The sequence below is a fragment of the Mytilus trossulus genome, chromosome 11 (genome assembly GCF_036588685.1).
Source record: "Mytilus trossulus isolate FHL-02 chromosome 11, PNRI_Mtr1.1.1.hap1, whole genome shotgun sequence".
Lineage (NCBI taxonomy): Eukaryota > Metazoa > Mollusca > Bivalvia > Mytilida > Mytilidae > Mytilus > Mytilus trossulus.
In genome coordinates this window covers 16822684-16835474 of record NC_086383.1, presented here as the reverse complement: position 1 = coordinate 16835474, position 12791 = coordinate 16822684, and the positions used below count along the sequence as shown (strand labels likewise).

Below are 12791 nucleotides of genomic sequence, written 5' to 3'. Positions count from 1 at the left end.
CAGGTGTATTTTTATTATGCTAAATTGAAATGATCAAGGTTATGTTGTATTTAAGCCATATATAGATTATATGAGTACTCTTGTGGACAGTTAGGCCAAATAAAATAATACATGTATTTCCACTAACCCTACCTACCCTAATTGTAAAAACAAATTGAAAAAAAGACTTGCAATTTTATACTTTTAAGTGGTAGGAAACAATTGTATTTCTTTTTAATAGTAAATTTATAGCTACATGTATCACAATATAAAAAAATTAAAGAGATTTGTATGATTGCAAAGATTTAAATATTCACTATAAGCATGTGCTTAGCACAAGGACTACTTAATTGTCCTTTAGCTATGAGCAAAACCAATAAAATATAGTCATGGCAACAGACTGATAAAATGTGAATGACATTTTATTCCATACATTTACAGGTTATCGGGTGTCTGATACAATAAGAAAGGGCATTATAGATGTGACATTGTATAAAAATGGAAGTGAAGATGTTCTTATGGCAGGAAACGTGGCTGCACTGACAGGCTCCTGTGTGTGGCTGGTTTTGGCAACAGTCCTATCACTTCCTGTTTCTACGACACACAGCATTGTGGGTGCCACTGTTGGATTTTCTCTAGTTGTACATGGCACCAAGGGAGTCAACTGGATCAAGATGGCATCTATATGTATGTATGAGGCAGAATATGTCATTTAGAGATCTATCTGTCATCCTTGTCATTCTTATTGAAAAAGCTTTTGAATTATCTTACAAAACATTTCACCATAAAACACAACAACAGTAAAGACTGAATCACCGCATTGCAAAAGTTTTATTGGTTGACATGTTTCTTCAGCAAGCGTGAAATTAATGTTAAAATTATGTTTGCTTTCTCATAAAAATACAAAAACAAAACAACTAAATCAAGAACATTTCTACAACTTTAAATCAATTATTATTTGTTGTGGAAAGAGCCCCTGTATTTTATTCCGTAGGGAAAATATTACTATTAGAGATATTAAACGGCAAATTTGACTAACAAATTAATTTAAATTCAGTTATGCTGACATTAATATCACTTTTGAATTATGCTTAATATGTCTGATTTACTTTTTTCCTGTTTTAAATTTGGTCTAACAATGTATGGTAATATTAATACATGAGTTTAAACTTCCATTTTGTTTTCAGTTGGATCATGGTTTATTTCCCCTCTATTATCTGGAATTGTGTCAGTGCTAACATTTCTTTTGGTTCATCACTTGGTCTTGAAAAAGGTAAGCTACCAGTATTATTATTAAAGAATAAGATAAAAAAAAAAAGCTAGGGGGCAAACTACACTGCAAAATATTTAAAAAGAATATCCTTAGAATGACGGACCATCAAATAATTGTTCAAACATTCAGTGAGATGAAAATAATTGTTGTAAACTCATTTTGATACAAGCAAATATTCTTATTTTCTATATACCAAACTTTAATTGTGTTTTTTTTTGTTCATGTTTTTATTGATGTTTTGTTAATATTTTTCAGCCCAAGCCATTAGAACCAGGCCTAAAACTACTGCCAATATTCTATGTCTTTACAGCTCATTCATGTTTTGTTTATATTTTTCAGCCCAAGCCATTAGAACCAGGCCTAAAACTACTGCCAATATTCTATGTCTTTACAGCTCATTGATGTTTTGTTTTTGTTTTTCAGCCCAAGCCATTAGAACCAGGCCTAAAACTACTGCCGATATTCTATGCCTTTACAGCTGCCATTAATTTATTTTCCGTGTTTTATAAAGGTTCTAATTGTAAGTTCTTTTTGTTTTGTTAACTTTTGTATGTATTGTAAATATTCTTTTAAAACAAAACATTTTTGGCCCTCAAAGCACCCAGGCTTGCAGATGATTTTATACCTTAATGATGTTATTGTTATCATTTCTCAAAACATGAATTAAGCAGAAAAGGCAATTCTATATTAACATAACTCGTACCTAGTTCTGCACTAAACAACTGACGTGTGGCCTACAGATATATATATTAATTATGGGCATAAACTCAAAGAGACAGCAACAAAAAGTCAAAACTACCAAAATACATACAATAATTTTTGCATTATCCTTCCTTGCAAAGAGTAAACAATGGCTTTGTTTTGTTAAAGTACAGTGGCATAAAGACTTGAGAAACTTCAATTTGCCGTTATAGATTCTAATGCCTTCTGGGTAATATTTCTAAAAGTGTATTCCAATCAGTGTGATTGGTTTACGTGATAAACAATTGGAATTGACCCAATGATGAAACATTATTTCCATTTTGGTGTATGAACAATGAGATAACCCATAGTCCTTTAGATTCTGAAATGGCCAATTGTCATTTCATTTCTGGTGCTCCTGATCTTGTTCCTCCAGACGTAACCTAGGAAAGAGGGTCAAAACATTTGTTACAAATATAACTGCAAGTGCAACATGAAGAGACAACAATGCACTGGTTCCTTTTCTATCTGATTCCAAACCAGAAAATTTTAATTTAAATGAAGAACTACTTTTATGAATTTTTTTTTTTTTTCATGTTCCGACCCGTTGACTTTTTGTCCTTCTGTCTTTCTTTCCTTGCGTGGACAAAGTATTTTCACATATTAAAAGCAACCTTAAACGTGGTATTCATTACCTCATACACTTCATACTCCTGTTATAGAACTTGTAAATGGTTGACAAATTCTGTGAGCTTTGTTTGGGAGACTTTTCTTAACAGCATCCTGTTACAATTATTTCTTGTTTCATTTGATTGTGTTATTGTATTTAAAGTAAAGAATTACATGAACTTACAGTGGTTATTTAATTTCAGTGTTGCATTTTGACAAAATACCTTTATATGGAGTCCTCATTTTAACATTCGGATCAGCATTATTAGTAGCTCTGCTAGTCAAATTTGTTATTACGCCTTGGTACAGAAAAAGAATTATAGGTAAGATTAGAAGATTTTACTGTAAATTCAGAAATAATGGTGTGCATTTATAATTGCGATTTTGTCATTTTAGACTCAAATGCAATTTTAATTTTTGCGATATGGAGAAAAATCCTGTTCAATTTTTCAAAATCTGTGTTTAAATTATTGTGATTATAACCCTGTCTCATTTTCACAATAATTTCTGAATTAAGGGTATTCATTTTTAATTTTTTTCTTAACAAATTTCTGTCACACACTTTTGATTCGATGTAGAAGAAACACAAATATAAAATTTCAATCCTGGTATCTATCACAGAGTTCGCGAAATCTTTTTTTTCCCCTGGTGGTCCTTGAAGAAAATCTGCTGGTCCTCACTATTAATTATATAGAAAAATACTAAAATTGTGTCAGTCCTATGCAAAATTTTGATGGTAAAATCCTGAGGATCTGCACTTTTCGCGAACTCTGTCTATGATGAGTTTATTTCTTTCTATTCTGTTGACCAACAAAAATTATTTATTACATTTTCATGAATTTGGTCCCATATGTATTTACTTTTGCTCTTCATGTTATTCATATATATTTATACTTTTGTCTTTCAGCTGAAGTTGCTAAAGCTAAAGACAAAGAATCATTAAGTTCTATTTCTGTAGACAATGAATTTGGGAAAAGTCGTGACGTCCTTGTAGAAAGCTCTGGTAAGCTTTTAGATATTTTGATGAATTAAAAAAAAGGTTGGACTATTCATCAGATATAAACACTTTAAATACTGGAAAACACAACACACCACATCAACTTTGACTTCCAGCCCCTCTTTTAAACATTTGAGTAGAAAACAGCAACTTGATAAATAAACCAAATGATGTAGATTTATTTAGTTGCTGTTAGACACCAATCATCAATAAAACAATTGCATACTGTATACCAACTAAATTTCGCAAGTGATTTATTTTCGCGAGTAGAAAAATAACGCGAAATTAAATTGTGGTGAAAAGGAATAACTTGGATCATTTCCTATCAAACTACATTAAATAAATAAGAAAATCGCGAAATCAAATCGCCGTGAAGTTGACTAGCTGGGTATAAACTTGAAATAAAGTATTCGCGAAAATAATTTGATTAACAGTACTCTCAGATAAATAATTGTAAAATCGAACACCATTAACTACAGTTGTCAAATCTGACTACAAATTTTACAGAAATACCTTTTTTTCTTCAGTTCATATGGCACATAGTAGTGTTAAAGAATATGATGTGGATCAAAGTGGAACCAAATATCCACTGAAAGATGATAAAGAAACTGATGGTAGGTAAAAATAGAGAAAAAAAGGATTCGTAGGGGACATGTACATCAGTCTTGATTTAATGTTACAGCAGAATGCATAGAGTGTGTAGGTAAAGATAATATTGTTGGTTAGCTTGCTTGCTAGCTGAATTGTGAAGTTGTTATTAGGTGAGGTTTACTTTCCCTCTTTAAGAGGAGATGACTTAACTACTCTGAATGCAGGGTGGTATACCATACATAATAATGACTTTACAGTTCAGCTAGCATGCAAGCTAGTCCAAGATATTACCTTTACATACACTCAATGCATTTTGCTGTAAATCTTGTATGTTTATATGTATGAACAACAGACCAAAAAGAGAATGTTATTTGGTATTTTTTTCCATACCAAATACACACTTAAAGTGAACGGATTTTTCATGTAGTAAATAAAAATGTGTAATGAACTTTCTTAAAATAGAGAGTATAGATACTAAATCACAAATTAAAAAAAAAAACCTACTATGTCATTAACAATAACAGCTGGAAAATAGTTTTCTACAATTATGCAAATTCAGAGATCAAATTATTATTTGATATTACCTAAATGATTAATTTCAGATATTCGTATGACAAGTAGAAAGGGCTACAATACTTGTGAGGACTAGCATATTTTTTCTGCAGCTATGCAAATCAAAATTTAAATAAACTTCTTCCAAAATTTGCGAATAATTGCAATTTCAAAAACCCTGTTCCGAGAATGCATAAGTAAAGTGACCGCCAAACTGCACCATTTCACAAACCAAGTACAAGCAAAAACCTATAAAACCTCACATTCACTTAAGGTCAAGTTACAGTAAATGGGCTATGTCATAGATTTCAGTAAAATTTGGCATACAGCTCTGGCTCCATGAACTTCAACTGAAAATCGAAATAATAATGCATTTATCTCAATTATCATTTGAAATATTACTGATTGAATTCTTACAAAATGGGTGAACATTTGTATAGAAAGCACATAAAATCGGCGAAAACTCTTCTAAAATTTGTCTTAAAATCGCCAAATCTCTAATTCTACTCCATAGATTTTTCTTAAAAAACTATATGTTGTTGATACATAAATTTCCGTTATAATGATGCAAAATAAAGATAGGGTCACTGACTTCGTTTTTACGGTATACATCATTCAAAGATGCGTTCTTTGTGAAAAAATCAAACAAAACGTCGAAATAATCGTAACGTTATCACGTTGCAGGCCATAAAACATTGATTTTTGACGTTTTTCACTACCAATAAGGTAGCAAAATGATTATTAGACAAACAACGAAGTCGGTGACCCTATGATTATTTTATATCATTAAAACAGAAATTTATGTGTCAACAATATATAGTTTTTTAAGAAAAATCTATGGAGTAGAATTATAGATTTGGCGATTTAAAGACAAATTTTAGAAGGTTTTTCGTCGATTTTATGTTCTTCCTATACAAATGTTCACCCATATTAAGAGAAATCAATCTGCAATTTTTCAGAAAATAAAAGAGATAAATGTATAATTTTTTCGATTTTCAGTTGTAGTTCAACGAGCCAAGGTTGTATGCATTTTTTTAGCAAAATCTGCGACATAGCCCATTTACTGTTCCTTGACCTTAACCCACTCATGCATTTCCAATAATATTTGTATATTTGTAATTTTATCTTTCTGTTTCAACAAAATAGTTTGGCTAATTCTGATAATTTCTTAGTTATATGACCAAACAAAATGACTATGAAATTGTTTTAGACTACGAAATAACTTACCTCAAGATAAAGGATTCAAGAACATCATTGAACACTTCGACAAAAAAAAATTGAAATTTTTGTCTTTTATTTCCATTGTGTTTTCACCTACTTTATATTGTAAACAAAATTTGAAGCTGAAGTCCAACTTAAAATATTTAAAAACATATTCATATACTAATTTGTCATTTTAGTAATCTGCTTTTAAAAAGAGATTAAAACTTCAAACTTGTTTATTTTCAGTTTTATATACTGAAGTTGAGGAGACAGGTACTCCATTTAATGCAAGCACTCCAATGAAGGTAATTTAAAAATATTTATATGACATTTTCTATTTTATACCCCCATTTCACTTTATCAAAAAAACAACCAATAGTACAGACATAAACCATTGACAAACACTTAACTACAGGCTCTTGGCCAGGCACATTTAGAACAGGTTTCTCAAACCTACCCTAACTTTGGACTGTGGTGTTACAGCTCAACATTGAACAACCTAAAAATCAGTTGAAACTCATTAGATTGATACAAAGCTCAAAAACATCTTATAAAAATACAGACTGGACGTTGCAAAGTATTTATAGATTCCTAACAATAAAATAGACACTATGTATAGATCTGAGAATACTTTAAGTTACTGACAGCTAGTTCAAAGCCAATAACAACTGTAAAATAAAATCATGAGTAAGATTAAGATATCAATCAGTACACATCCAACTTCCAATGGATTTAGTGTAAAAGATGTCATAAAAGTCGAGAGAAAAAACGTCACATTTTGCCAAAGCACAATATTATGAATATATATAGAAACAGAGAGTGTAGTACCATGAAAGTGCATGTTATATAACAATAATATTTGTTTTCTTAATATTAACAGATTTGAGGTAATTTTTGAAAGCCTCTTTTTTTAATCATTTCTTAATTGAGAATATATTTTTTACAGAGTTCTGCAAATGGTATTGAAGACAAAACTCCAGAAAAAGACACATTAACTACCTCATGTAAGTACAATACATACAAATGCTTCTACTAGTATTATCTATTTAATTTTTCCATAGTTTTTATACGACCGCAAAATTTGAAATTTTTTTTCGTCGTATATTGCTATCACGTTGGCGTGTGCGTCGTCGTCGTCCGAATACTTTTAGTTTTCGCACTCTAACTTTAGTAAAAGTGAATAGAAATAAATGAAATTTTAACACAAGGTTTATGACCACAAAAGGAAGGTTGGTATTGATTTTGGGAGTTTTGGTCCCAACATTTTAGGAATAAGGGGCCAAAAAGGGCCCAAATAAGCATTTTCTTGGTTTTCTCACTATTACTTTAGTTTATGTTAATAGAAATCTATGAAATTTTGACACAAGGTTTATGACCACAAAAGAAAGGTTGGGATTGATTTTGGGAGTTTTGGTTTCAACAGTTTAGGAATTAGGGGCCAAAATAGGGCCCAAATAAGCATTATTCTTGGTTTTCACACAATTACTTTAGTTTAAGTAAATAGAAATCAATGAAATTTAAACACAATGTGTATGACCACAAAAGGAAGGTTGGTATTGATTTTGGGAGTTTAGGTCCCAACAGTTTAGGAATTGGGGGCCAAAAAGGGACCCAAATAAGCATTTTTCTTGGTTTTCGCACCATAACGTCAGTATAAGTAAATAGAAATCTATGAAATTTAAACACAAGGTTTATGACCATAAAAGGAAGGTTGGTATTGATTTTGGGAGTTTTGGTCCCAACAGTTAAGGAATAAGGGGCCCAAAGGGTCCAAAATTAAACTTTGTTTGATTTCATCAAAATTGAATAATCGGGGTTCTTTGATATGCCGAATGCTAACTGTGTATGTAGATTCTTAACTTTTGGTCCCGTTTTCTTATTGGTCTACATTAAGGTCCAAAGGGTCCAAAATTAAACTTAGTTTGATTTTGACAAAAAATGAATTGGTTGGGTTCTTTGATATGCTGAATCTAAAAATGTACTAAGATTCTTGATTATTGGCCCAGTTTTCAAGTTGGTCCAAATCGAGGTTCAAAATTAAACTTTGTTTGATTTCATCAAAAATTGAATAAATGGGGTTCTTTGATATGCCAAATCTAACTGTGTATGTAGATTCTTCATTTTTGGTCATGTCTTCAAATTAGTCTACATTAAAGTCCAAAGGGTCCAAAATTAAACTTAGTTTGATTTTAACAAAAATTGAAATCTTGGGGTTCTTTGTTAAGCTGAATCCAAACATGTACTTAGATTTTTGATTATGGGCCAAGTTTTCAAGTTGGTCCAAATCAGGATCTAAAATTATTATACTAAGTATTGTGCAATAGCAAGTCTTTTCAATTGCAAAGTATTGCACAATGGCAAGAAATATCTAATTGCACAATATTGTGAAATAGCAAATTTTTTTTTAATTAGAGTTATCTTTCTTTGTCCAGAATAGTAAGCAAGAAATATCTAATTGCAAAATATTGTGCAATAGCAAGATTTTTTTTAATTGGCGTTATCTTTCTTTGTCCAGAATCAACTTAAATCTTTCTTATATACAATATACAATGTATGTTCACTTTTTACTACCAACTGATAAATTAAAATAATTTTTACCATTCAGTGATAACAAGCATTTTTTTTACATCTTAATATTTTATGATGTATTTAAATGAGTAGTTATTGTTGCAAACTCCATTTGAAATTTTAATTGAGATTAGTTTTGGAATAAGGGAAAGGGGGATGTGATTAAAAAAATTGGGTTCAATTTTTCTCATTTGAAATTTCATAAATAAAAAGAAAATTTCTTCAAACATTTTTTTGAGAGGATTAATATTCAACAGCATAGGGAATTGCTCTAAGAGAAAACAAAAATTTTAAGTTCATTAGAACACATTCATTCTGTGTCAGAAACCTATGCTGTGTCAACTTTTTAATCACAATCCAAATTTAGAGCTGAATCCCGCTTGAATGTTGTGTCCATACTTACCCCAACCGTTCAGGGTTCAACCTCTGCAGTCGTATAAAGCTACACCCTGCGGAGCATCTGGTCTGATAAATGTGATAGATAGATTTTATTTCTTTTTGTCATTGTTGGCGGTTTATATTTGCATGTAGTCTAGATCTGAGTTAATAGTCCCCAGAATCTTTTTTATAAACACTGTAGACAGAAGAAATAGTTATCTAGACACAGGATGCTGTTAAGTGGTACCCAACACTTTCACTAAAATTAATTTGGCTTGTTTAATTTTCATAAAATTTTGTCACAGTATTTACTATGACCCTTTTACAAAAATATAAAAATTTCAAAAATTTTGAACCAACCGTTTTCTCAGAAAAATTACACTGTTTATATAGCAGTTTGACAAACACCAATTTTGATCATTGAGAAGCTTAATATTTCTTTTACAACACAACATAATTAAAACGTTTAGCTGACTTTACAGAGTTATCTCCCTGTGGATTAGGTACCACCTTAAGACATTACAATTTTGTTAATTAATAATTTGTCTTTTTGTTTTCAGTTTCAACTCCCTCAGCCAATGATAATTCAGATTTACCTCTATTGGAAAAATATGATGAAAGCAAAGGTAGGTGCCAAACAATGCTTCTCTAATTTTCATGCTATTTTCACATTTCCTGATCAGTGTGAGAAAAATATTTCTAATCTCAAGTGAAAAATTTGTTCTCAGCAAATGATTGGTTGAAATTTGATTGTGACGTCAAATTTTCTTTCCTTCTTTTAAACTTTCTCATTGTGACGTCATGAAAAAAGGAAACCATGCCTGATGACGTCACATCTAAGGTACACAACTTTCCTCAAATCTTTGAAAACAGAAGATCTAGATGAGGTTTGGGGGGGGGGGGGGGGGGAGGGGTACATCCACTCTAGGTGAATGGCTATAAAACAAGTACTTTGTCATCGGTGTGCTGATACTTTTCTATTTGTAAAATGTACAAAAAAAAATGTTTTATCACACATTTACCTATTACTACTGAACTTATATTTAAAAAAGAAGATGCGTTATGATTGTCAATGAGACAACTGTCCACAAGAGACCAAAATGACACAAACATTAACAACTATAGGTCACAGTACGTCCTTCAACAATGAGCAAAGCCCATACCGCATAGTCAGCTATTAAAGGCCCCGATAAGACAATGTAAAACAATTCAAACGAAGTAAATATATGTCTTCTTTCATGGTTACTTTGCATGTACAGTTTGACTGTTGTGAAATAACAAAAAGACCGAACTTAAGAAAATTTAAGATGGAAAGTCACGTGTCTAATAGCAAAATAAAAGGCTTGACGCATTCAACTGTCATATTCCTGACTTGGTACAGACATTACCTGATGAGATAACAATGTGTAAACAAAACAAACCAGAAATGACTTGTTATATGCAAGCACTATCTCTATTCACATCTGTCCTACATTCTTTTACATGTAAATTTTGAGTTGTGAGCTGGGATATGCTAAGCAAGCCCTCAACTGCAATTTCTTCATTTGTTACTGTCCCTCTTACTATATACCCAAATCTATTAAAATTAATCGGTAAAACATGTATCTATATTCGGTGTGAGCCAAGGCTCTGTGTTGAAGGCTGTACATTGACCTATAATGGTTTACTTTTTTTAAATTGTTATTTGGATTGAAAGTTGTCTCATTGGCACTCACACCACATCTTCCTATATCTATCTATAATTTATATGTATTTATTTTGATATTGGATTTAACTGTAAACCTTTTTTTACAGTTTTTACCAAAAGTAATGATGACAGTAAAAACAGTTCATCGTCAGCCTCCTCATCAACAGAAGATGAAGAGGTATGTCATTTAATGTATCGGAGCCATTTTTTTTCCCTGAGGAATTATACATCCACTCTATCAGGCCACAAAAAACTATATGTCTGTTTCCTGATATGTAACTCTGACTCAAAGCCCCCGACCCTAGATCTTTTTATTCAATTCCTGAAAAAAATCGTTTCCGGTCTGATCCAGATCTGTATTTTACTATACCCAAACAATCAAAATGGCTGCTCCCAGCACAAATGTGCTACAATATCATACCTGCCAACTGTCACTATTTGCGGGGGATTTCCCCCATGGAGGCTCCCAAATTGAAATTTTTAAAGCGCAATTATGTCCACAATTTTAACAAAACAAATAATTTTACAATGAATTGTGGCTTATAAAAGTATGAAGAAGCCAAAAAAACAACATTACACTGTATTTGAAGGCCCCCTTGAAATTTTTTTGAGAGTATGGCAGCCATCTTGCACGCAAAACCCCCATGGGCATTTTGAAAACTTGGCAGGTATGCAATATAGGTTTTAAAAAATGTCGGCACTAGGAGGATTATTCAATTAAAGCTTCTTTAAAGAGATTAAATGATCTTAGGGTAAAGGACCCTAACCAAACTTGACATTTAACCATCTGCAAATCTGACAGGGAGTGCAAAAATAATAATAAAAAAAAAAAAAAAAAAAAATAATCCCAACCTACCAAACCTGAATTTTTTGCCTTGGCAGCAGGAAACGGACATATATTTTTTTTTTGCCTAAGTGGGATTGTGGGGTATATAGCATTCACCTTTGCCATCAATCAGTATGTCTGATTTGTTCAACTAAAATTCTTTTGTTCCTCCTTTCCCCAAAGCTTTTAAACGGATGAAGTCATATTTTGGTCACCAGCTTAACAGTGATTGGTTGTAAAGTATGTACTTTAAGGATCTTTCAAACACCTAATTCCTGTTCAAAACCTTTTTAATTGAAAAGAAGGTATATGGTTAGTGTAAGTATGCATTCATTCTTGATTTTCAAACATTAAATGACCCAAAAACAATGTACAATGATTAATGTCAAATTTTCAGAATATAGGTCAAAATATTTAATTTATTATGTTCTTGCTTTCAACTTTTGACCACACATCAATTTAATTTACACGGCTGTAAATTCTTGTACGTTTTCTACTATTAAAATGTCATCCAAGATAGATATTTATATTGATAGTAAACAAAATATTCATAATTTACAGACTAAACGTATGATTGCAAGAGAGAATGTAAAAGATAAGCCAGAATGTGTGGCCTTGTTCAGTTTTCTACAGATTCTCACTGCCACATTTGGATCATTTGCTCACGGTGGTAATGATGTCAGGTAAGATTTCATGATTTTCGTACTTTATACAAAATATGCATGGAACCTCCAGAATAGAAACTTGAAAGTCACAATTGTTTAATTTGAAACATATGTAATAAAGAGTAAATGAAATGGTTAGGATATCCAACTAAATATATAAAAAGAATTTGAAGTAGTATGGTGTGATTGTCAATCAGACATGTATCTCCACCATAGACCAAATGACATGGAATGTAAGCAATTATAGACAAACATAGTAACTGCCTTCAACAATGATCAGCAAAAACCATACCACATGCATATGGCAGGCTATAGATGGCCTGAAATCAAAAATGTAAAACAATTGAAACAAGAAAACAAACCGCCTTATTTTTATTCAAAACAATAAACAAAAAACTATGATACAGAAACAAACTACAACCACTGAAATACAGGCATCTATTAACATCATCATAATCTATAATTTTAAAAATTTCTTTGACCTTGTAAACCATTTACAGTAACTCCATTGGTCCATTGGTTGCTGTGTGGCTGATTGGTACCGAAGGAAGTGCACTACAGAAGGCCCAAACTCCAATCTGGATCCTATTTTATGGAGGATTTGGTATAGCCATTGGTTTGTGGATATATGGCAGAAGAGTTATCAAGACAATGGGAACTGATCTTGCCAAAATTACACCATCATCGTAAGTTTCTTGTCTAAATTGCTATTTGAAAAAGAG

The 12791-nt window shown here is 31.6% G+C and overlaps 1 protein-coding gene across 5 annotated transcripts in view; it reads left to right on the top strand.

Moving 5' to 3' along the window:
* Positions 1–12791, top strand: part of LOC134690793 (sodium-dependent phosphate transporter 1-B-like) — a 33281-nt gene that overhangs the window by 15382 nt on the left and 5108 nt on the right. For all 5 annotated transcript variants that reach the window (XM_063550847.1, XM_063550846.1, XM_063550843.1 and 2 more), the window contains exons 4-15: positions 421–666; positions 1167–1252; positions 1676–1772; positions 2806–2925; positions 3510–3605; positions 4127–4213; positions 6192–6250; positions 6892–6949; positions 9452–9517; positions 10686–10756; positions 11966–12087; positions 12570–12755. In XM_063550847.1, coding sequence (XP_063406917.1) covers positions 421–666; positions 1167–1252; positions 1676–1772; positions 2806–2925; positions 3510–3605; positions 4127–4213; positions 6192–6250; positions 6892–6949; positions 9452–9517; positions 10686–10756; positions 11966–12087; positions 12570–12755 — 1294 coding nt within the window. The remainder of the gene's footprint in view (positions 1–420; positions 667–1166; positions 1253–1675; positions 1773–2805; positions 2926–3509; positions 3606–4126; positions 4214–6191; positions 6251–6891; positions 6950–9451; positions 9518–10685; positions 10757–11965; positions 12088–12569; positions 12756–12791) is intronic.